At 41.6% G+C, this 26,562-nt stretch overlaps 1 protein-coding gene across 3 annotated transcripts in view; it reads left to right on the top strand.

Annotated features, from left to right (window-relative positions):
• PCSK5 (proprotein convertase subtilisin/kexin type 5) overlaps nucleotides 1-26,562 on the top strand; it is a 748,165-nt gene that overhangs the window by 411,323 nt on the left and 310,280 nt on the right. For all 3 annotated transcript variants that reach the window (XM_069763164.1, XM_069763172.1, XM_069763182.1), the window contains exons 11-13: nucleotides 8,623-8,740; nucleotides 10,989-11,177; nucleotides 23,658-23,794. In XM_069763164.1, coding sequence (XP_069619265.1) covers nucleotides 8,623-8,740; nucleotides 10,989-11,177; nucleotides 23,658-23,794 — 444 coding nt within the window. The remainder of the gene's footprint in view (nucleotides 1-8,622; nucleotides 8,741-10,988; nucleotides 11,178-23,657; nucleotides 23,795-26,562) is intronic.

Here is a 26,562-nt window from a genome sequence, read left to right as displayed (position 1 = left end):
GTCGGAAAGTAGGCTGCATTAGGCCTAAAAAATGGGGAATGGGGTGGAGAGAGATGGTGTGTTACACTCCAAGGTGTTCCCCAGGTTTCCTTGCCATTGCTTCGGTCTTCCGACTCTCGTTTAGCAGTTCTAGAAAAGTACACTGCATTAGGCCTAAAAAATGGGTATGGGGTGGAGAGAGATGGTGTGTTACACTCCAAGGTGTTCCCCAGGTTGCCTTTCCTGAGCTTCAATCTTCATGCTCTCGTTTAGTAGGTGTCGGAAAGTAGGCTGCATTAGGCCTACAAATTGGGTATGGGGTGGAGAGAGATGGTGTGTTACACTCCAAGGTGTTCCCCAGGTTTCCTTGCCATTGCTTCGGTCTTCCGACTCTCGTTTAGTAGTTGTAGAAAAGTACACAGCATTAGGCCTACAAAATGGGTATGGGGTGGAGAGAGATGGTGTGTTACACTCCAAGGTGTTCCCCAGGTTGCCTTTCCTGAGCTTCTATCTTCAGGCTCTCATTAAATTGTGGTTAAATGGAACAACTGCATTTGGCGTACTAGTTGGTTTGGGGCCTACTATCGGTGTCTGCCACTCCTTGCTGTTCTCCTGGTTTCCTGTCCTGAAATACCATTTTCAGCCTCTCGTTAAGTAGTTGTTAATGTTAGACTGCATTTGGCCTACTAGTTGGGTTGGGGCCTACTATCGGTGTCTGCCACTCCTTGCTGTTCTCCTCTACTGAACAAAGCTGTGCCGCCTGTTTACTACGGTTGCCAATTTTGAACTGCATTTCGACTACTTACTGATTTGGCCCTACTCTCTGTGTCAGCCTCTCATTCCAGTTGTCCTCCACTGCAATGCCCCCTGGTTATTCCTGTGTTACCAATTTTGAACTGCATTTAGCCCACTTTCTTCTTTGGGCCTATATCTGTGTTTCCACTTCATCGTGCCCATTGCCCAGCCAGTGATAGATGAGTCTGCTGGTACATTGACCCATAACGCAACATTCCCCGTGCACGCTACACAACAACATTGTGACCCTGCTGAAAGTCAGGTTGCTCTTCCCGCATACCATACCACCTTACACGGGGACAAAGAGGAAGGTGCAGATGAAAGTGCAGGTTCCTTCATCAGGTGGGGGGAGGAATACTAGTTGGCGACGTCACTGGCACAGGGCCTCTCATAGTACGCAAAAGTGTTGCTGCCGGTGGGAGGCGCCCCCGCCGTGCAAACACACCGCTGTACTTTGAGGGGCCCTGTGCCAGTGCCAATGCCAACGAGTGGGCCCCCCCTGCTTGCTCAGGTTCACAGCACTTGCAAAGTTGAAATACTTACCTCTCCCTGCTCCACTGCCGTGACGTGGTCCAGATTTCCTGGGCCCACTAATTACTTGAACCAGCCCTACCCCCCACAACTTTAGCCAAATGACCCCCAATTTCAAATGCCTTCCAATTATTATAAGGTAAATTACGCTTGACAAGCTTCATTAAGAAGAATGGATGGTTTTGACATTAAAATGGCCACTCTAGGTGTTTTCCTGGCCCCCACTCACTGCCGACTATGCTGCCCCATTGACTTGCATTGGGTTTCGTGTTTCGGTCGATCCCGACTTTACGTCATAATCGGCCGATTTCACTCGACCCGACTTTGGACATAGTCGGGTTTCGCAAAACCCGGCTCGACTCTAAAAAGGTCAAGGTCGCTCAACTCTAGTTGTATGTATGCTATCAGTGCCTACCGGGAGCATATTCAATAAATTTGATAAACTAAAGGGCGTTGACGGTACAGATTACCATAGCTCAAAACCAGGGAGATTGGTACAATTAATATTGCAATCATTAAAAAGGGTTATGTAGTTCTTTAAAATTGATAGCCTATCCTGAAGCCCCCCCCACCATATGCATTAGACCAATGTCAGCCAAACTCATCCATAATGATGGGGATTCGGACATTCTAATGTGTATGGAAGCCCTAGACAATTGATTGTTCGGGGAGTGCAAAGTTCAAAGTAATTTTCCTCCTAAAGCCCTATCTATTTAGTGTCATAATATAAACTATTTTTTAATTTATTTGAATTAAAAACTCTTTATCCTTATTAATAATAATAATAGTAATAATCCCTAAATACACTTTTTAACTGTGTTTTTTTTTCACTTGATTTTTGATGGCGCTTTGTTTGAGAATCCCCAGTGCATGCTGAAATAGTCAAAGTGTAAGGGCACGTGCACACAGTCAGTAAACACTGCGGGTTGGATGCTGCGTATTTCCGCAACATCCAACCTGCAGCACCCAGATAATACAGCACAGTGGATGAGATTTCAAGAAATCCCTTCTCCACTATGCGTGCAGAGATGCCTGCGGCTTCCCTGCGGAGGCAGACATGTGGCGCGTCTTTCCAGACCTCAGCAGGTCTATTTATCTTGCAGAGAAGCGAGTCTCCACAATTTTAAATGTCACCCGTACAATGCATTGGACACGGTGATTCCGCATAGTTCAGTGAACACATGCAGAATCACCTGCGTTCAATAGCCGGCAGCGCTTTGGACGCAACGGACATGTGCTGCATCCAAAGCACTGCCGATTCCTGACCGTGTGCACCTACCCTGAAACAAAGAGTCATCAGTGACTCTGGTTTCAGGGGCTGGTCTAGTCCCAGCGCGATGTGCATTGTGTGATGTATACAATGACAGCGCGCTTTCTGACTAGCCCAGATCAGCAGTAATGAGCCAGGAACCCTGCACGTTGTCAGTATACCTGGCGCGCAGGGTGACATCACTTGAGGGAGATGCATTGGTCTCTGCATGCTGAGTATTCTGACAATGCATTCTGCTGCTGGCTCATTACTGCAAATGAAAAATAAAAATAAAAAAGAAGTTAGTGTAGTTAGGGAAGGATAGAGAAATTTTTAATTCAAGTACCGGTATATTAGAAAATTAGAGGGTTAGGCAAAATACAGTACATATATTGTCAACTTTTACATTTTAAAAATTACAAAAAGAAAAATTGGATGATAGCCCTTTTAATGAACAATGTTAATGATTTTAATGCAAAATGTTTGTTCATTTTTAATGCCTGGTTGTGATAAAGAAGAGCATGAAATTTTAGAATTTGCAAAAAATTCTGTATTGGTTTGTTACACTGAGTCAGTGAATAATTATAATCATTAAACCTTAATATCAGGCAAGTATGAATTCTTATGTTATTCTATTCATTAACATAAAAGATTAAAATAGAGCATGTCTTCTGTTCTTTGCTGAGTACAAACCAATGATTTGTAATGCCATATTGCAAGGCATTAATAATCTGTACTCAATAGTATCTTGTCAGATCCTATGCTCTGGCCCACCGTTAAACTTATCTGTGTAATGCTTTGGTAAGCAATAACGGACAAAGGACCCCCCGCAATAATTGCTAGAAAACCAGCTACTAGGCAAGGAATATCAGTAATAACAGATTATCCAATGGGTGCCACAGGTAATTATAGAATAGACTTCAAGAGGAAGCAGATTACATGAAATGCTTCGGGAGTCCTGCTGTACAGCTATACATCCATTGAGAGCAAAGCCATTGGCATAACTTGAAGATCAACAGCCTCAATGCAAAATCTCCAACAGAATCCCCAATTATCACAGGTCTAAAAGGAACTTTTGAGCCTTCCTAAAGTCCATGGCCCAAATGCTATTTAAACTGACTGTTTGGGTGCTCCTAACTAGCAATATTGGGGTCGATTGAGCTTTAATATATTAGTGTACCACTCTGATTACATATGCTGTCCATACCTTATACTAACCCTGTTAAAACGCTAAATGATTGGTGATATTTGAGGGGATGTGGTTTTCCCCCACTGATATGGATATGCCGCATCCTTCTCAAAACCATTTTTGTCCATTATGGTTTTTAATCGATATACAGTTGCTTCACACAAAGCTAAAATATCATCAAAAAGTTAATTTATTTCACTTCTTCAATACAAAAAGTGAAACTCATATATTATGTAGAGTCATTGCAAACAGTGTGATCTATTTCAAGTGTTTATTTCTGTTAATGTTGATGATTATGGCTTACAGACAATGACATCCCAAAAGTCATTATCTCAATAAATTAGAATAATTAACAAAAAACACCTGCAAAGGCTTCCTAAGCATTTAAAATGGTCCCTTAGTCTGTTTCAGTAGGCTCCACAATCATAGGGAAGACTGCTGACTTGAGAGATGTCCAGAAGGCAGTCATTAACACACTCCACAAGGAGGGTAAGCCGCAAAAGGTCATTGCTAAAGAAGCTGGCTGTTCACAGAGTCCCGTATCCAAGCATATTAATGGAAAGTTGAGTGGAAGGAAAAAGTGTGCATAAGCAACTGAGATAACCGCAGCCTTGAAAGGATTGTTAAGAAAAGGCCACTCAAAAATTTTGGGGAGATTCACAAGCAGTGGACTGCTGCTGGAGTCATTGCTGAAAGAGCCATCACACACAGATGTATCCAGGACATGGGCTACAAGTGTCGTATTCCTTGTGTCAAGCCACTCATGACCAATAGATAACGCCAGAAGCATCTTACCAGGGCCAAGAAGAAAAATAACTGGACTGTTGCTCAGTGGTCCAAGGTGTTGTTTTCAGATGAAAGTACATTTTGAATTTTATTTGGAAATCAAGGTACCAGGGTCTGGAGGAAGAGTGTAGAGGCCACAATCCAAGCTGCTTGAGGTCTAGTGTGAAGTTTCCACAATTAGTGATGGTTTGGTGAGCCATGTCATCTGCTGGTGTAGGTCCACTGTGTTTTATCAAGACCAAAGTCAGCGCAGCCATCTACCAGAAAATTTTAGGGCACTTCATACTTCCTTCTGCCGACAAGCTTTTTGAAGATGGAAATTTCATTTTCCAGCAGGACTTGGCACCTGTCCACACTGCCCAAAGTACCAATATCTGGTTTAAAAACAACAGTATCACTGTGCTTGATTGGCCATCAAACTCACCTGGCCTTAACCCCAAAGAGAATCTATGGGGTATTGTCACGAGGAAGATGAGGGACACCAGACCCAACAATGCAGGTGAGCTGAAGGCTGCTATCAAATCAACCTGGGCTTCCATAACATCTCAGCAGTGCCACAGGCTGATCACCTCCATGCTACGCCGCATTGATGTAGTAATTGAAGCAATAGGAGCCCCAACTAAGTATTGAGTGCATTTACTGAACATACATTTCAGTAGGCCAACATTTCGGATTTTAAAATAATTTTTCAAGCTGGTATTATAAAGTATTCCAATTTACTGAGATAATGACTTTGGGTCTTCATTGGATGTAAGCCATAATCATCAAGATTAACAGAAATAAACACTTGATATGGATCACTCTGTAATGACTATCTAATACATGAGTTTCACTTTTTGTATTGAAGAACTGAAATAAATCAACTTTTTGATGATATTGTGACGCCCAGGAGACCGGGGTACCCAGCACCGGACCAATGGGGTCTGTCTCTTGAGGGGGATGTCACAGGTGGCTTGACCCGGTGCTGTGGCCTCAGGCAATGCACAGTGTAAGGGGTATCATGAGGGAACAGGCACTTACTTGATCAGCAGCAGGTTCTCTCAGCGGTGATGATCCCGATCCTGGATAGATAGCTATTGTCCAAATGAAAGTCTGAGGCACTGAAACGTTTAACCAGTTTACTTCAACATAAAGGGATTTACAACCAGTCCTGTCACCGGAGTCTGTATGGGAACTCTGAGTTACTTTGACCCTGCCGGGGTCTTCGCCTATTATTGTACGCAGTTTCTGTGTGGCCCTGCTGCTGTATGTGAACTGGCTGCCGGCCCAATCTGTCCCCTCCGGGTCCTGGTTCGACGGGCAACCCGAGTCCTTTTATCGGCTTACCCCCTCCAGGAGTACCGCTGAACTCTGTGTCTGTTGCTGCGTCCGGCCCTAGTGAAGCTGATATCACCTCACGTTTTTCCGGTTGCTGTATTATATATAATGAATACAGCCACGGATCCGGTATCCGTCTTTGCGCCTGTTCTGGGTAGTGATTAATGCTACCCGGTTCTCACAATGTCCTTTTTCTCCGTCCCTTTTCTCCTCAGGCCGGTGATTTGGGCCTGGAAACCGTCATAGGACTGTTAGAAATTCAGTTGTATGACCTCTCACTTTCAGCTCCTTAGCCCAACTGCCAGTTCTTCTCTCAGACCAGAATGGATCAAGGGGAGTCTCTGGAGCTCCCCCTTCTGGCCGGAGGTGGTAGTGCAGTCTTGCTATTTTAGTATTTGTATTTAGTGTCAGTAACTGTTTTTGTGGCAAATACCCCTAGGGGTGCCACAATATTCTAATTTTGTGAGAAGCACCTGTATAAAAAAATAAACATGGTTATGGATAATTTTTCTCTTGGCTTTTGGGTTTTCTGTCTGTTTCTTGTGAAAGATGCTGATAATGTGTCCAGAGCTTGGGCAGAATGTGTGCCGTGTGAGTGTAGTTCTTTGAGACCATGGGGCATCGGAAGTGTTTTGTCTACATAGTGATGAAAGTATGCTACAAGGTCATTTTCACCTTCCCACTGCTGCACACTTTACATTTTTGTTCTCTGAGGTGGTCTCAATCTTTAAATACCTGCAGCTGCACACCTCAGCATGCAGGCCAGAGCTTTTAAGAAGTAATGTAGGCACATGTCTGGACATCCTTTATGATTTTTTTTCTTATATTGTTCTTGAAGTATTGTGCTTTACCTTTTTGTGTCTATATTTTAAGAAAATGATTTCTTCATTGTGTAGATTGTTCTCTTGTCTATTCTTTCTTTGACAATATTAAATTAGGATGATCAGACATCTTGAACACTCATTATTGCTATTAATACTATAAGAATAAATAATTATACTAGCATGATTTTTATTACTGGGATTGGAAATAGCTTGCACATTTATCTTGTTTATTCTAAAATGCATGTAATGGTTTATTATGGTCATTTTTTCTCAATATTGAAATGCAAATACATTATTGTCTTTTACGCATTCAATGAGGATATGATATACAAATGAGATGGTAAATTTTAATACAAGTACACACAGTGTTATCCAGCCCCAATTAAAAAAACTTCTTTGGTTCTGCAAATCTTCAAGAAAATCCAAAAGTGACACCATAAAACAGCACACGATTATTACATGCAGTATGAAAAAACAAGCTTTAGTTTACGTGTACCTGAATGAGATAACACTTCTTAATCGTGCTATTTTATGGTGGCTGGTGTCGTTTTGGGATTTTATAGAAGTTCCGAAAAAAGAAAGAAGTTTTCTTCCAAGAACTTTGGTACTGCTTCATACATTGTGTCTTCTTCTGTATTTATGAGAGTGTCTGATCTGTGACACTGGTGGAGGTGAGCTGCATAATCCTCTCTGTGCATGTCTTGTGGTTTAGTATCTTGATTGACATCATGAAGCACAACATGGCCTCTCAGGAATAGTAGTAAAGTGTGTGCAGATGGCAGCTCATTTTAATGGCTGTTAAGGAAAAATGATCTTTCATATGTCATAGATGCATGTGAGTACATCACAAAGGGGAGTGCTATGATGTAGAACCAACATCGACTGATCCAAAATCTGACTAAACACTATAGAAAAAAAAAACATTTGTTTCTTTGCTTAGATGATGCGCTATGAGCTGTGTGAAAGAATTTTCATTGTTAAAATAAGTTAAGGTCCAAGATCAATGCTATTATTTGAAGTCTGTGGGGCAGATTTACTAATGTGTTTGAGCCCAGACGGAGGCAAAACTGTGCAAAATTTGGGGCATAAAGTCAAAATAAGTCTTAGACCTATTTAACATTTGATTTAACCACTTGTTTGGCAAATGGGTGTAATGTATGGTTCCAAAAGAAAAGGTGTGGAAGAAAAATGGACTATAAATGTGTTGCAAAGTAAATCACTCAACAGTTGGTGTAAAGTTAGACAGAAGTGTCTTTAAGATTGAGCAAATTTATCATTCAGCATTTTCACACTGTCTAGTCTAATGTTGCTCTTTCTAGTCTAAGTTTGCTCAGTGTGTCCTGTATCCAGATTTATTTTGGTTAATGGCAAACATCTCATAATCTGTTTAGTCCTGGAAAACTCCGCTTATTTGCGGTAGTTTTGGTTGGTAGGAGCGGACATATTATTGGTGCATCTTTAAAACTAACAAACTGTGCTTTTTCCATCATCCCCGGGGCCAGAGTCTTCGCTGCTGCTCCTGTCTGGTAGTGCCTGCTGTGCGGAGGTCACATCAATGGCAAAGTAACCAATAACTTAGCTCAGCAGCTCTGCACAAGTTGATGGCACAGGCTGCTCAGAGTATTTAGTGCTGGCGATGTGACGTCAGTACTGCAGACTATAGCAGGCACTGGGTGGCATAGCAGACACTCAGCGATGGACCAGAAGAAACAAGCTTTAAAATAAACTACAACTAGGGTAGAATGATTTTCTAAAACTGGATAACCCCTATGTGGCAACTGATTCTCATTTATAAAAACATTAAGATGGAGCAACGAAAAGCCTTTGTTTATACTGTTTTGCGATTAACAGTTCCCAAATATTAAAGTATTATTACATTGCAATATCTGGGGGTGAGGGGGTAATACTTTGATTCTTACAAATTAACACCACATTCTTCTTCTACTCAATAGTGAGCCACCTATATGGATTTGGCTTGATGGATGCTGAAGCCATGGTGATCGAAGCAGAGAAATGGACGACGGTCCCTGCACAACACATTTGTGTCGAAAACACAGACCGCCAGATCAAGTAATATGTCGTATTTTATGTATTCCTTTACTAAAGAGTGAACATGACAGCTTTCATCTACACCCTCTGTATTGTACAAAACATTTTATTCTGACCACCATTTAGTTTCCCAACCAACAGATGTATAATTCAATTACAGCCAATGTGACTGTGTTTATAGCTCTTGTCACCATGTATAGTACAATCAACATGTCAGATGTGAGACAGAGACATGTAGATGCTGGATATAAACTGTTTGACAAGGCTATCATCATCCTTTGAAGAAAGTGCTGTAAATTGTTGTAAATTAGATGGCTATGATGGCAGTAAATGGACGTGTCCTCTCCAATGCTCGTGAGTGACAGCAGTGAATACACAAGCTGATCAAAGAATGGGCAGTATCGGTAGGCAATGATTGCTCAACTACTCACTGAGCGTAATGTTATATCTTTTTATATTACCATTGCTATGGTATACACATTTTCTGTTGTGTAGCTGTTACGCTGTTGCGTGTACAGTATGTTAATCACTGTGCATACAAAACAATCTGTATACTGGTTACGGTATATCCTAAGTAGACAGTAAAAGTCTCAAATAAATATATATACAAAATATCCTGAGCACGCCCAATTAATACATTGTATCCTCAGCTGCTTTCATTCTCTTTTTATCACTATTTTAACTCATCTGTATAGTATATGTCATATATGCCCCATACAGATTTAACCCTTTAACTTATATTGTACAATTTTACACTGAATAGTAGGTTTTTTTCCCCGAAGACGTGCATCAGATGTATAGTTTGAATCAAACACCTGACAACCGCGGTAGGATATGCCATCACTTTATAATTGTGGGTGTCTGTACTCTAGGATCTCCCCTGATGTTAGGAGTAAAGGGGCTTCAGCACTTATTTGTCACTGCATCCCATTACGGTTGTCTCCAGCATAGCAGCGCTCCAGTCACCTGTGCAGGGACAGCAGCATGGCACTTCTAAAGGAAATGGGACCTACTGTATTTCATGTATGGATAGGTGAGAGCGCAATTGTAATGGGAAACTGTAAAGGGCAAGTAGCACTGTGATCAGTTTACCTCTCAAAGGTCGGACCCCCACCAATCATAAATTCTAACAATATGCTATTGCTTTGTAACATGAAAAATCCCATTAAGGCTGTGTGCCCACTATGAGAGAGTTTTTGACGCCATGTATACTTGCTGCTTAAAAGACGCAGCATCTTACAGTTCCAGCAAAATGGATGGGATTTCTAGAAATCTCAGTCCCACTGTACTTCTTTTTTACTCAATGTAAATTGCCCTGTGGTGCGTATTTCAAATCCGCAACATGTCAATTTCTCTTGTGGGTACAATGAGTTTTATGCGTGAATTCGATATGGAAAATGTGCAGGTAAACTCATACATGCATTTTTACTGTGTTTCCACGCCAGAAACACATCCAAAACGCATGTAATTTGCACGTGACTGCATCAATAAAGTTTTGTCAAAGCCAAATACCAGGAAGTATAAAAATGCAGCTTTATAAGCATAAAACACCTAAAAGATACAAAAACACAGTGTAAAAAATGCACTCAATGACGCAATGAAAAAGGCAAGTAACCTAATTTACTTAAAAGAAACCTGTCACCCCCAAAATCGAAGGTGAGCTAAGCCCACCGGCATCAGGGGCTTATCTACAGCATTCTGTTTTGATAAGCCCCCGATGTATCCTGAAAGATAAGAAAAAGAGGTTATTTTATACTCACCCAGGGGCGGTCCCGGTACGATGGGCGTCACGGTCCATTCCGGGGCCTCTTTTCTTTTTACGATGACGTCCTCTTCTTGACTTCACGCTGTGACACCGGCGCAGGCGTACTTTGTCTGCCCTGTTGAGGGCAGAAGCAAAGTACTGCAGTGTGCAGGCGCCGGGAAAGGTCAGAGAGGCCATCGGATCGGACTGCCCGCCCAGGTGAATATAATCTAACCTTTTTCTCATCTTTCAGGTTACATAGGGGGCTTATCTACAGCATTCCAGAATGCTGTAGATAAGCCCCTGATGCCGGAGGGCTTAGCTCACCTTCGATTTTGGGTGTGACAGGTTCCCTTTAATAGGTGCAGAAAATCTTCAACATCAAAAACTCATCAAATACTCATCGTGGGAACATAGATTTACAGCTGAAATAAAGATGCTACATGCTGCTGCACTAACGCTTGATGCTTGACAGCTGCCTGAGTGATATATTCATGCTCTTCTGTAATTCTTCATCTTACATAGGACCATACGTCCAGATAATGTTGTACGCTCCGTGTATAAAGCAACAGGATGTGCCGACAACGTCAACCACCATGCCATTTATCTGGAACATGTGGTGGTAAGAATCACAATTACGCACCCACGCAGAGGAGACCTGGCTATCTACCTAACTTCTCCTTCAGGCACCAGATCCCAGCTGTTAGCTAACAGGTAAGCACTTACCATCATAGTTAAATGCATGCATTAACCATATTTCAAGTATTGCAATAATAAGATTCTAACTGTATTGTATCACTTACCTTGTCCGGAGCTACAGTCGGTATTGTAGACTAGAGCTGCATTCATAATTCTGGTGGTTGCTTATGGAAAGAGTCAGCAAGTAAAATTCATATATTTCTAATTTTAGAGCATATGAAAGAGGTTTGTCCACAGAAACAACTACCGTAACAGAAATATAGTGGGGAAAATAAGTATTTGATACACTGCTGACTCTACACAATGACCAATATGACCAACACTGTGACCATACAAATCTCAAATAACACTGCCACTCCATGACCACTGTAGAGTAAAACACACTGCTCAAAGACCAATATTACCGACAATGCCAGTAAACACCTGTCATTACATAAGGAGAAAACTACACCACTAGAAACTTGTTGTTGAATTAAAAAAAAAATACTATTAAAAAGACTGATATTACCACCATACAGTGACCAAATAGTGGTAGATTCCAGTTCTGACAATGATTTAAATGATTAACATACAATTACTGTATATGAAATAACTGATGTTTCTTTCTGTCCAGTTTTCACGTCTTTTCCATCTCATCTAGACCAGCGTGACGACCTTTTCCAGATTTTACCTGCAGAGTATACATCACAGACATATTTGACTTTTCACATTTCCATCACAATTCCCACTTATTCCAAACTTTACATCCTGCCGCTACCCTCAATTCTGTGCCTGCACCTACTACGTGGCCCAGTGACCTCAATACTCTATCACCCCAATAAAATGCCACAGACAGTGCACCTGACAATAATAGTGCCAGATAGATAGCACCACTATTAGTAATAGTGCCAAGCAGATGGTAATAGTGCAACACACAATAAGTGCCAACTTTTGTACCCTAACGAGTAAGTGTCATCTTTTGCGCCCCACCCAATAATAGTAATTTTGTTTATCTCCCCCACACAGTGTGCCCCCACACACTAATACTACCCCCTTTGTGCCCCCACACAGTAATAGTGCCCTTTGTGCTCCTACACAGTAATAGTACCCCCTTTGTGCCCCTACACAGTAATAGTATCCCCTTTATGCCCCTACACAGTAATAGTACCCCCTTTGTGCCCCCAAACACGAATAGTATCCCCTTTGTGTCCCCACACAGTAATAGTACCCCCTTTATGCCCCTACACAGTAATAGTACCCCCTTTATGCCCCTACACAGTAATAGTACCCCCTTTGTGCCCCCAAACACGAATGGTATCCCCTTTGTGTCCCCACACAGTAATAGTACCCCCTTTGTGCCCCCACACAGTAATAGTACCCTGTTTATGCCCCTACACAGTAATAGTACCCCTTTATGCCCCCACACAGTAATAGTGCCCTTTGTGCCCCCACACAGTAATAGTACCCCCTTTGTGCCCCACACAGTAATAGTGCCCCTTTTGTGCCCCCACATAGTAATAGTACCCCTTTTGTGCCCCTACACAGTAATAGTACCCCCTTTGTGCTCCACACAGTAATAGTACCCCCTTTGTACCCATCACAGTAATAGTACCCCCTTTGTGCCCCTACACAGTAATAGTACCCCCTTTGTGCCCCCACACAGTAATAGTACCCCCTTTATGCCCCTGCACAGTAATAATACCCCTTTATGCCTCCACACAGTAATAGTGCCCTTTGTGCCCCCACACAGTAATAGTACCCCTTTGTGCCCCCACACAGTAATAGTACCCCTTTGTGCCCCCACACAGTAATAGTACCCCTTTTGTGCCCCCACACAGTAATAGTACCCCTTTTGTGCCCCTACACAGTAATAGTACCCCCTTTTGTACTCCCACACAGTAATAGTACCCCCTTTGTGCCCCCACACAGTAATAGTACCCCCTTTGTGCTCCACACAGTAATAGTACCCCCTTTGTACCCCTACACAGTAATAGTACCCCATTTGTGCCCCACACAGTAATAGTACCCCCTTTGTGCCTCACACACTAATAGTACCCCTTTTGTGCCCCCACACAGTAATAGTACCCACTTTGTGCCCCCACAAAGTAATAGTGCCCTTTGTGTATCTTAAACAGTATTAATTACACCTATATGTCCCTAAGAAAGCAATGCTATCTCACTGTGCTACCAAAAAAGAAATAAGACCCCCTTTTTGCACTCAGTAATAAACACCTTAAAAGTAATGATCTACCATGTACTCCTTTGACCATGAGTGTCGCTTTCAAAACTAACAATACACAGAGTGTCCCCTTCAAATTCTATAATGTTCTTTCAGTGCCCACTTTGATAATATTAATGCCCTGTGAGTACCCTCTTCAAAACTATGAATGCCTCCTTCTTTGTACCCCATAAATACTCCCTTCACAAGTTTTGAATTTCATTTTTAGTTTTGATGTCTCACCCCATCAATACTTAATATGCCCACTGTGTACTCCCTTCAAAACTAATAATGCAACCTTCAACACTAAAACTTTCCACCTGAGTGCCTTTACTTATAAAAGAAATAAAGCCAAAGATCTGGACCTTTGATGCTAACAATCCTACTGAAAACAAGCATAACAAAAAATAAACTCCCAAACATGGTTGCTGGTAAAAGGCTTTCTGGAATTAATAAATGTGCCTTATTCAGCTCAGTTTTACGAATGATTGGTATTCAGGAAAGGTGGACAGATGCAAGAAGTTATCTGCTTGGAAATAATTAGCTCGCTCTTGTCAGGCAGCTGTGCAGTAAGGTTTAAGATGAAGCCGGCAAAGGGAGGGGGAATCAACGTGTAGTAGAAATTTGGAAGATTCTTCTACAGAACCCAAAGGCTACATTCACACTACCATATTTTTCGTCTGAGTGCTGTCTATGGAAAAAAATCCTGATAGGGATCTGGATTGTGCGCTCCAGTGGGGACAGCGATGATGTATGTAAAGGGCTGGGAAAAATAAATATGCGTAAAATAAATTAACATGCACAAAGATTGTTACAAAATTGTATGCCTTTGCACTATTTTAAGGGGCATTCTGGTTACCATAATTAGTGTTGTCCCCCATCTGAATGGAGTGTCAGTATGCATGCCCGTATGCCTCTCCTTCCATTCCAGTAGAACTGCCGGAAATATTCGAGGGCATTGCTCAGCAATCGTGGGGGTCTCAGCGGTCTGACTCCCACACATCTAAAATTGAGGACTTCTTGCAACTGGAATACCCCATTTAACCCTCCAGCATGTGATGTGAAGTTCATTTTGTACAGCAAGTTATCTGGAAAGTTAATTTACCATCAGTAACAATTTTTAGTTTCTTTTCCAATCACACATTAACCCCCGGACCATTTTCCGTTTTTACGTTTTCATTTTTTTTCTCCCTTTGTTCCAAGAGCCATAACATTTTTATTTTTCTGTCAATATGGCCAGGGCTTGTTTTTTGTGGGACAAGTTGCACTTTTGAACGACCCCATTGGTTTTAACATATCGTGTACTGGAAAACGGGAGAAAAATTCCAAGTGCAGTGAAATTGCAACGAAAGTGCAGTTCCACAGTTTTTGGTTTTTTTTTTACAATGATGGGAGTAGTAGTCTCTCATCAGCCAACGCTGATGCCCTGTGGTAAGCTTTTTACCGTGGGTCAGTCACATTTTCAGGGTCATGATCTTACCGGCGGTAATGTTACTGCTGAGCAGAAAAGCCGCACCGGTGTTTCACGCACCGTCACACGGATGACAGAGTGGGAAACACCCAATATCAAGTCCGTAAGAATGCAAGCAAAAACTCAGCAAATACGCAAACATCTTTATACCTGCAGTTTTATTGCGGACTTGACTGACTCAACCGAAGTCAATTGGTGAAAAACACAGCAAAAACACACAAAGAATTGACATTATGCGGATTTAAACTTACAGCAAATCCTGAACGGAAAAATACTGATCATTTACACAACACTTCAGGATTCTTATTGACTTTGCTGGCATAAGGATTCCCTAGCATTTTTGGACCAATTCTGCGAGTAAAAAAAACCTCAAAAACACACCCTCGGACCAGTAAGTTGCTAATTAAGAGGTTTTCTAAAGCTTTTTTTTATAATGCCATGTTCACACAGAGAGTTGTGTATTGAGGATATTTTGGCAGAAAAATCTGAGGCATTTTTTTGTTTGCTTTCAAGTGATTCAGTGGCCATATATGGAGCACTCTCCATGCAGAAAACAAATCAACATGATATCTGTTTTCTTTAGACAAAATAAAACATTGAATAAATGTGCCATGCACACTACAGGCAAATTCCCATTGAAATCAGTTTGGTGCTTAAAGGGAATCTGTCACCCCAAAAATGGCCTATAAACTAAGGCCTCCGGAATCAGGGGCTTATCTACAGCATTCTGTAGTGCTGCAGATAATCCCCCAATGTATCCTGAAAGATAAGAAAAACAGGTTAGATTATACTCACCCAGGAGCGGTCCCGATGCGGTTCGGGTCCGATGGCCGTTGCGGTCCGGGTCCAGCGCCTACAATCTTCGTAGGATGACGTCCTCTTCTTTACTTCCTGCGCAGGTGTACTTTATCTGCCCTGTTGAGGGCAGAGCAAAGTACTGCAGTGCGCAGGCACTGGACCTCTCTGACCTTTCCCTGCGCCTGCGCACTGCAGTACTTTGCTCTGCCCTCAGCAGGGCAGACAAAGTACGCCTGTGCATGAGCCGCAGCAAGAAGACAAGAAGAGGACGTCATCGTATGAAGATGGGAGGCGCTGGACCCGGACCATGACGCCCATCGGATGGGACCGCCCCTGGGTGAGTATAATCTAACCTGTTTTTATCTTTCAGGATTCATCGGGGGCTTATCTACGGCATTACAAAATGTTGTAGCTAAAGGTACCGTCACACATAAAGATATCGTTAACGATATCGTTGCTTTTTGTGACGTAGCAACGATATCGTTAAGGAAATCGTTGTGTGACAGCGACCAACGATCAGGCCCCTGCTGGGAGATCGTTGGTCGCTGAGGAAAGTCCAGAACTTTATTTCATCGCTGGACTTCCCGCTGACATCGCTGGATCGGCGTGTGTGACACCGATCCAGCGATGTCTTCACTGGTAACCAGGGTAAACATCGGGTTACTGAGCGCAGGGCCGCGCTTAGTAACCCGATGTTTACCCTGGTTACCAGCGTAAACGTTAAAAAAAAACACTACATACTTACCTTCAGCTGTCTGTCCCCGGCGCTCTGCTTCTCTGCACTCCTCCTGCATCCTGTGTCAGCGCCAGCCAGCCGGACAGCACAGCGGTGACGTCACCGCTCTGCTTTCCGGCTGACCGGCGCTGACAGTGCAGAGGAAAGCAGAGCGCCGGAGGACAGACAGCGGAAGGTAAGTATGTAGTGTTTGTTTTTTTAACGTTTACGCTGGTAACCAGGGTAAACATCGGGTTACTAAGCGCGGCCCTACGCTTAGTAACCCCATGTTTACCCTGGTTACCGGGGACCTCGGGATCGTTGGTCGCTGGAGAGCTGTCTTTGTGACAGCTCTCCAGCGACCAAACAGCGACGCTGCAGCGATCAACATCGTTGTCGGTATTGCTGCAGCGTCGCTTAGTGTGACGGTACCTTAAGCCCCTGATGCCAGAGGCCATTTTTGGGGTGATAGATTCCCTTTAAGTATATTTTGAGTGGTTTTGATGTGGTTTTTGGTGCAGAATCCATGCCAAAATCGACGTCTTCGAATATGGTTTGTCTAAGAATAGTCTTCCACCAATGTGAGTTCCTGTACATTCAGGAGCTGTTAACTGGTGAGGATTCCCCAGTGCCCCTATTATTAGCTACTAGCGCACATACCGTATAATCTTTACGTTTCTTCATGTGACATAATACTCCTTTTACGAGATATTTCCACATATCATGGCAAGCTGTGATATGTTCTTCATTATGATGGGACTGTCAGATGTACCCACCGGCAATATGCAAACACCATCAGATGCTACGTCACACAGTGAAAAAATTACTGGCGGCAGTAATATCCATTGTTGCACAGAACTCTCACAATTGCCCTTCTCGGGTTTTATACCTATTTTTGAGGGAACGTTCTGCATTTCTATATTTTCTGTGTTGCGTGTGCTGTAACTCGCTAGCCTTGGAGCTCAGGAATGTTTACATGTAGGAGAAAACAAGAGTCATTAGTTCACCAGTCATTAGTTCATCTTCACAGTCCTTGCCCAATCCCATCTACATCAAAAAGAAGCATCTGTTTTGTCAACTAAAGTTGAATCATACATAAAATGTGATTTGGTGCTATATTTAACATCCTCTTTTATTTGGGCAGCTTTAGTGTCATATTACTTGTTATCTTACATGTGTTCCTCTACACTAAACATCTAAAATAAATCTACAATCATAGAATTATACATGATTTTAAAGTTTGAAAAATTGTAATTACGGTAATTGATCTCTACATTACATTTGACATAATGTTTAGAGAAGGGGTATGTGCATACATTACACAAGCAGGTTTTTCATTAGCAAAAGTAAGCGTTTTTGTCACTTCTTTGTGTTTTTTTTTTATTTCACTTGATTAGGTGAAAAATGCTGCAAAAATGCTAGACGAATCGACATGTTGCAGATCTGAAAAAACGCTTTGAAGGTTCAAATATGCAAGGAAAAAATGAAGTAGCATATGCATGAGATTTTAGTATTCTCATTCACTTTGCTGGTGCTGTAAAACGCTGCATTTTATCTCTATGGCAAAAACGTACAGAAAAAAATGCAGCACAACATATAAAAAAGCCAAATGAAGTGGACGATTATATAACAAGCAATATATTGGGGATAGCTGTTTTACCCACAAAACTGTCTGACTGCTTATAGCAACCAAGTTTTTTTTTTTTTTCGTTTTTATTTTTTCAAGAGATTGAGGCATTGCAGTTTTGGCAGATTTTGGTTACATTGACCATGTAACAGCTGCTCAGTTTGGACTTCCTCTAATGCCCGTTTCTGCTTTGTGCTTACCTTTCCTTTCCCATTAAATTCAAATTCTGATTTTAGAAATAATACACAGCTCAAATCTCCATGAAACATTAAGCAAATTTGCATATACTTTTTTCATTAGTGGCAGCTGTCAAAATTCATCTGGAAACTGTTACCATCCATTATAATCTTGAGGCTTTTTATAGATTAAGGTCTGCTGAAACGGACGAATGAAGAAGGACCACTAACCTTCTAAGGCATATGTGGGGACTCCCAACTCCCCCACAGATTATGTTGGTGAAATAGAGCATGCAGTTTGCATTGTTCTGTAGGTTGAACAGTCGTTGCTAGAGGATTCTTTCAATGGCTTATTCTGCTCTACCCATAGAGAACACGTGAATGTTTAGACCACCAATCCTTTTGTATGTGCTCACATGAGATCTGGCTAAGGTGTTTGGGCTGCATTAGATGTGCAGTAAGTAGACTAAGAAGGTTCAGGCGTTTTAGATTTCAATATACCAAAATAGGCATACGGTTGTTTGGCAGACGTGTATTTCCTTTTTCTCACTGAAAAAACAAAAACATGCAACCAACCTGAGTCTACATGTCAATTGAAGTCTGGAGGACTAGTCAGAATGAATCTACTGGAATTGTCAAATCAGCAGAAGATGTAAATGGAGTACAGAATTATGTGAGAATGAGCAAGAATACTCAATATAGAATGCCAAAGAAGACAAAACATGTAGAAATTATCTTGAAAGATATTAACAAAGACATTGGAAAATAAGTGGATCTTTGAACATATTATATAGACTCCTCAACATTGAAATTGAAACACCAAGAAGGAAAAGTCATGAAATTATGGCAATCGCAGAATTGATAGGAATGTTAATAATATACTAATGATAAAAAAGCAAACAAAATTTTCTAAACATCTCAAATTATTCAGTATCGAGTATGAGTGCCATGTGCTCATGTAGGGTCCATCACGTGGGAAGACCAAGAGTTAAAATGAGCTTAATTCTTATAATAATAATATGGGAAATAACACAATTATGATGCCAGGAATGTCTATAACTTCTTTTGCTACCAGTCTCACCAGTGTGCATTTTTCTAGCACAAGGGTTGAATAAAGCCGTATGCCCATCAGTGAATCTAGTATCCTCCAGAATATAATATAAGGCAATAGAACAGAGCTTACATACCTGGAGCAGCTAAAGAGAATCACAGTAGAGGCCCAGAGGAAAACAGCTGTTAAGGGGAATTGAAACAAGATTAGCCAATAACTATAAATGCAAATTAAAATGTAGTGTTAATAACCTGTGCAAGTCTCTCCTTTCATTACCCCCGTGTATAGACCACTTATGTAACAGAGCACTCATTTTATGGGCTGGAAACCATTATTTGCACAGAAGTATTCTGGCAGAAGGAGATCAATCATGTTGCAAGTGCCTATTTTCTGGCACTTCTCAAATAAGTTTATTCTTCTGAAGCTAGTATTTTTTTCCTGTGTTATTAGTAGTTCTGTGAAAGCGTCATCAAGCTGCCTGCGGGCTTCACATGTTAATTATTCCCTTTTGATACCATTTTTTTAATGCAACTCCATATCTGTAGTGCCCAGAATTGTGCTTTCAAAAACACGTTCCTAACGCAGGCTAAATGCAGATCTGATATTATGGCTCCCATAGCCTCCAGGCTAATGCCCTGTGGAGTAGCTTGAAATTCAATGCATGTGAGGAGCGTGCTAAATGCAATACTCACCGGGGCTTATTCATGACCTGGACAAAGTGCAGATACATTAATTTTATTAGAACAGAAATACATATTTTTACGTCAAAGTAAGCACTTATATATTCATTTAAAGGCAATCAATCTTTTAAAAGGGAGCTTTCGTAAGAAAATGATCTAGTGTTTAAATCTGGTTTTTGAGCTAAATGTGTTTTCGCATTTTTTAATATAACTGTATTAAAAATTAAAAATAGAAATTTTGATATTATCACTCTGGCCACTGGAGCTTTTAATCACTTAATATCCAGTAGTTTCAAGAAACAAGAAACAACACATGTACAGAGTATACAGAGCCAAAATGGTAGGCCCCAATCCTAGGTTTTATATTGAAATGTCTAATAATCATGTGTATGGCTAGGGTCACACGACCAAATATTCTCTCATCTGAGAAAATTAGGTCGATTATGCAAATCACACTCTGATCAAACTCTGCTCACAGCCTGATCAAAATGTGATTATAGTGTGATTCAATTCTCTTGGATGAGGAGAAGATGGAGAAAAAAATTCTCCGTTCTGAGTACCAAGCTCAGTTACTTCACAGAGAGGTACTGCATCAAGAATGATAAGTACTATACCCTGTTAACGTCACAGGGATGTTAGCACGTGAGCTTGCTGCAACTAAGCTGTGCTAACCGCACAAATGAATGAAGCAGATGCTGTGCCAAGAGTAGGAACTCTTATGACGCTAGGTACAATACCCTGTCACCTTTACTAAGAGGAAGCATAAGGGTTGAGCTTGCTCTGTAATTGAACTGTGCTAATCGCACACATGAATGAAACAGATGCTAAGCCAAGCAGCTAGTTACCCCAGTACTGACGCTACCGAACTTATGCCTGACCGGCACCCTTAGCATGTAGCAGACTAGAGACTCAGGCGTAGAGCCATGGGGATGAAACTGCATAAGTGTGCTACCTGCCTGCCAACGTGTGCAGTCTTTGAGCATAGACAGGCACACACAAACATGCAGACAGAGTGGTAGAGTAACCACCCACTCACCAAAACATAAATGATGCTAGCGCATGCGTCGCTGAGAGCCTTTTATACTCTAGGCTCCACCCCAAACACTCATGCCCAGTCGGTCAAGACATCGCTCGCTGGCCAATCCGGAGCTGCCACATCACCAGCGCAGCTAATGTCCGACCACCAATAAGAAAATGCTACATCAGAGACATGCTCAGTAAGGTGATCTCTGGACTTAGACTCCAGAGCGCAAGGCTGCACCTGCATATCACTGATTACCATAGACTTGGCTGAAGAGCCAGCAGTAAGCAAACGTATACCACGAGCCTGAGCAAGACGCTGGGACCAACGTCCAAGGAAAAAAATTGGACATGCGCACAGCCCAAAGTCTAACATTGGTTACAGAGTGATCTGAAGTTTTGTCCTCTGCACAAGCCTTCAAGTTTATTGTGAAGGGAAGGGGAGCAGGTCAGTTTGAAATCACATATTGTGATTGATGGATCCTGTGTTGTCACCTGTGTTACCTACCAATGTAATCCTGTTTTTGATTATAAAAAGCTTTGCTGAAAACATTGCCAATTTAAAAAAAAACATACATAGAACACAAAAACCTAATTTAATGAAACAGTGTTTTTTTTATTTTTATTTTAGCACTGGTTAGGTAGTAGTAATATATGTTCTGATTATATGGTAAAATACTAACCGGTCACCACACCATCAACTGTTTATAGCGCCACTCCGGTCCTTCTCCACCGCAGCTCTGACTGGCCAGTAATCAATGCAAACTACTTTCTCTCTTAGGGTTTGCTCAAACTGGTATATATTCTCTTATGCAAGAGAATTAGGCCAATTATGCTAATGACACTCAGATCAAACTCTATCAGAGTGATATTTGAGTGTCATCTGAGTGAGCCTCAAGCGGGGAGAGAGCTTGTGTTATGGAATGAGTTTTGGGAGTTCCAATACCCCTACTGCCAGCGTTGGACTCTACCTTCATGATAGCCCACCCCCAAGGAAATCATTTCCACTACAAAGATGTGCCAGTGTTTTAATGATTCCGACACAGAGGTTGATGAACATCTGCAAAGCTTTGAGACCCTAATTATGATCCACCATGTGCCCACAGCCGATTGGGCCATATGCCTGTGGACTAGTTGGACTGGTGGGCACAGGATGCTGTCCAGGACTGCCTGGACTATTGGATGATTAATGTTTTTTATCATTGGAAGGTCAGTTGGATATGTTGGAAACACTGACTTCATCATTGACTGAAAAAATCCAACATGACCAACGCATTTTGAGATTATGACGCAGAGTTATACTCGCGGGCAAGCCGTATCTGCAGCTATCAACTAATAGGAATCTGAATACAAAGGGTCTACATTGAGTCCAGATCTACTACCTGGATACACATAAGAAATGGTATTAACAGTAGAAGGAACCTAGTGCCCATGTCCACTATTGTGTAGGAAGCATACTTTTTTGCATTTATGCGGTTTTAGAATTTTTCTTAAACTTCATTGTAATTTATACAAAATGAGTATTCATTTAATTTTTGTTAATCTATTGTGCATTCTGGCATTTATCTTACTTGTCATGCACTGTTCTTTAGAGTAAAACTCCTGCTGAGTGGAGATATAAAACTCAATTTTAATTGAGACCGGGGAATATATATCTGAAAAAACAAATGCATTATTGCTAAATGGAATTGCAAATTTAATTATTTGATATGTAAGCAGTTTCTGAAACCTAGTTTACAGTTTAATTGAGGGCTCCCAGCAAAAAATGAAAATTCAGTTCTCACTTAAAAATGAGCCATCAAGCCCAAGTTGCAATGGGGTCCTGGTGCCTGAGTGAGCATGCAGGCCTCTCTGTCACTTGCAAAATTTAGACTTCAGCCATATAGTGTAACAATTTCAGGTGTAATTTATAGTAAAATTCTTGTGCTGTGGTTGATGGGAAAGGCACAAAATCAAACAAAGTAAAATATGTTGTGCAGAACAGGGAAATCTGTTGCAAAGCAAACTAATAGATCTCCTCTGTGTGTTAGATCAGAGGTCCCCAACTCCAGTCCTCAAGGCCCACCAACAGGTCATGTTTTCAGGATTTCCTTAGTCTTGCCCAGGTAATAATTGCATCACCTGTGCAATGCAAAGGAAATCCTGAAAACATGACCTGTTGGTGGGCCTTGAGGACTGGAGTTGGGGACCTCTGTGTTAGATAGCACAACCTAAATATATAGTGATCACTGATAAGTAGGATTTTATGATTTGGGAAATAAGAACATCAGAATAAATATGAAAAAAAATTTTTAGGCCTCATTCACATTCATTAGTATCTGTAACCCAAAACCAAGAGTGGGTGATAAATGCAGAAGTGGGGCATATGTTTCTATTATACTTTTCCTCTGATTGTTCCACTCCTGGTTTTGGCTTACAGATACTGATCACATACTGAACGTGTGAGCGTGGCCTTAAAGGCAACTATGAATCAGGAGCAGGCTCCATCATTGCAAATATCCATGTTTTGCTCTGATAATTATTAGCATTTCAGAGAAAGCATAATTTGAACAGCGAGAAGAGAACAAGGTGTCTATGCGGACTGGTTACGGGGGAAGAGTTGCGTCGGGCTTTCCATGCTTGGCATTGCTTTACTGCCGAGTCTCTTCCTGTACCTACACACATTTATATTTGAAATGATGGAGCTTGTCTCTTGACTTGTGCTGCACGTAATCACTTTTACATGTACAGCAGTAACCATTTTCTTGTAATAATCCTTAGGCTATTTGACCATTCCATGGAAGGATTTAAGAATTGGGAGTTTATGACAACACATTGTTGGGGTGAAAAAGCTTCCGGAGATTGGATACTGGAGATCTATGATACCCCATCCCAACTGAGAAACTTCAAGACACCAGGTAAGATCTTTAGGTGTAAAAACTAGCTCTGGAGATACAAAAGAAACATAATATTTTACTATAAAATGTCAGACTGACACCATGCCATCTCTGCGTATGTCTAGAGGTTTGAGGCATTTTATACAGTTTTATATTTAGCAATACCTTGGTAATATGCCCTAGAATTTTCCAGGTTAAGCTTTGGATTATTTTAGGTTGTTAGATTTGATTGTTTGAGTCATTCCTGCTCACTTGCTCTTCTCCTCATTTATAGTGTGAGATATAGGCAGCAACCAAAGAAAAAGTTTTCGTTCACAACATTGTACTACACAATAGTTAAACCATTTGACTACATCAGGATTTTTTTTCTGTTTATGACACTAAGGCCTAATCATTGTATAATTAAAAGTGATGCATATTTCTGATATATTGCATTTTTTCAGCGCCTTATTGTTTCCAAGATGTCTGCTTCTGGTCTGCGAGGCAGAACACACCAACTCTGACGAAGTTCCAAGTCTAGATTGCTTTTATACATTTCATTTTTTCTCTTACTACATATACTCAGACTTTTTACTTTTACATCACCAAAATGAAATTATCCTTAAAAATTATTTCCTGTCCAATATTTATTATGTACAAAAACAAAACCAACTCTATTACATAGCCGGAACCAGTCTCTAACACTTAATGTAAGGCCACATTCACACGGTCAGTATTTGGTCAGTATTTAACATCAGTATTTGTAAGCCAAAACCAGGAGTGGGTGATAAATGCAGAAGTGGTGCATATGTTTCTATTATACTTTTCCTCTGACTGTTCCACTCCTAGTTTTGGTTTACACAATACTGAGGTAAAATACTGTGCAACCTGTGCAACCACACAGGGGCTCAAGAGGCTCAACTTCCAAAGCAGATGGAATTGTGCATTATGAGGAGCTGTTTGACTGCAAAGGGCCCATATATTGTTCCTGCATGGAGGCCTCTTCTGTCTGTGTCCCATAGTGCTTAATGTACCTGTCATTAAAACAGTCTTACCACAGATTATAGTTAATAATTAAAATTTCCTATATGTCTATTTTACAATGCCATAATTTTTTAATACTTCCATTTATTTTTTGGGAACATTAGACTTAAATGTTTAACAGGAATTTTTTAAATGTAAAAAGACTTTCAGAATTTTTTTGTGGGGGAAAGTCGATTCCGTTATTTAATTATTATGGGTTGCTTATATAACGCTATCATATTCCATAGTGCTTAACACACATTATCATTGCTGTCTCCATTGGGGCTCACAATCTAAATTCCCTATCAGTATTTCTTTGGAATGTGGGAGGAAACTGGAGAACCAGGAGGAAATCTGCACAAACACGGGGAGAACATACAAACTCCTTGCAGATGTTGTCCTTGGTGGGATTTCAACCCAGGACCCCAGCGCTGCAAAACAACAGTGCTAACTAGAGTTGAGCGACCTTGACCTTTTTAGAGTCGAGCCGGGTTTTGCGAAACCCGACTATGTCCAAAGTCGGGTCGAGTGAAATCGGCCGATTATGACGTAAAGTCGGGATCGACCGAAACACGAAACCCAATGCAAGTCAATGGGGCAGCATAGTCGGCAGTGAGTGGGGGCCAGGAAAACACCTAGAGTGGCCATTTTAATGTCAAAACCATCCATTCTTCTTAATGAAGCTTGTCAAGCGTAATTTACCTTATAATAATTGGAAGGCATTTGAAATTGGGGGTCATTTGGCTAAAGTTGTGGGGGGTAGGGCTGGTTCAAGTAATTAGTGGGCCCAGGAAATCTGGACCACGTCACGGCAGTGGAGCAGGGAGAGGTAAGTATTTCAACTTTGCAAGTGCTGTGAACCTGAGCAAGCAGGGGGGGCCCACTCGTTGGCATTGGCACTGGCACAGGGCCCCTCAAAGTACAGCGGTGTGTTTTCACGGCGGGGGCGCCTCCCACCGGCAGCAACACTTTTGCGTACTATGAGAGGCCCTGTGCCAGTGACGTCGCCAACTAGTATTCCTCCCCCCACCTGATGAAGGAACCTGCACTTTCATCTGCACCTTCCTCTTTGTCCCCGTGTAAGGTGGTATGGTATGCGGGAAGAGCAACCTGACTTTCAGCAGGGTCACAATGTTGTTGTGTAGCGTGCACGGGGAATGTTGCGTTATGGGTCAATGTACCAGCAGACTCATCTATCACTGGCTGGGCAATGGGCACGATGAAGTGGAAACACAGATATAGGCCCAAAGAAGAAAGTGGGCTAAATGCAGTTCAAAATTGGTAACACAGGAATAACCAGGGGGCATTGCAGTGGAGGACAACTGGAATGAGAGGCTGACACAGAGAGTAGGGCCAAATCAGTAAGTAGTCGAAATGCAGTTCAAAATTGGCAACCGTAGTAAACAGGCGGCACAGCTTTGTTCAGTGGAGGAGAACAGCAAGGAGTGGCAGACACCGATAGTAGGCCCCAACCCAACTAGTAGGCCAAATGCAGTCTAACATTAACAACTACTTAACGAGAGGCTGAAAATGGTATTTCAGGACAGGAAACCAGGAGAACAGCAAGGAGTGGCAGACACCGATAGTAGGCCCCAAACCAACTAGTACGCCAAATGCAGTTGTTCCATTTAACCACAATTTAATGAGAGCCTGAAGATAGAAGCTCAGGAAAGGCAACCTGGGGAACACCTTGGAGTGTAACACACCATCTCTCTCCACCCCATACCCATTTTGTAGGCCTAATGCTGTGTACTTTTCTACAACTACTAAACGAGAGTCGGAAGACC

The sequence above is a fragment of the Ranitomeya imitator genome, chromosome 1 (genome assembly GCF_032444005.1).
Source record: "Ranitomeya imitator isolate aRanImi1 chromosome 1, aRanImi1.pri, whole genome shotgun sequence".
NCBI classification, from domain to species: domain Eukaryota; kingdom Metazoa; phylum Chordata; class Amphibia; order Anura; family Dendrobatidae; genus Ranitomeya; species Ranitomeya imitator.
Note: the sequence above shows the minus strand (reverse complement) of the source record. Positions and strands in the feature narration are given on the sequence as shown.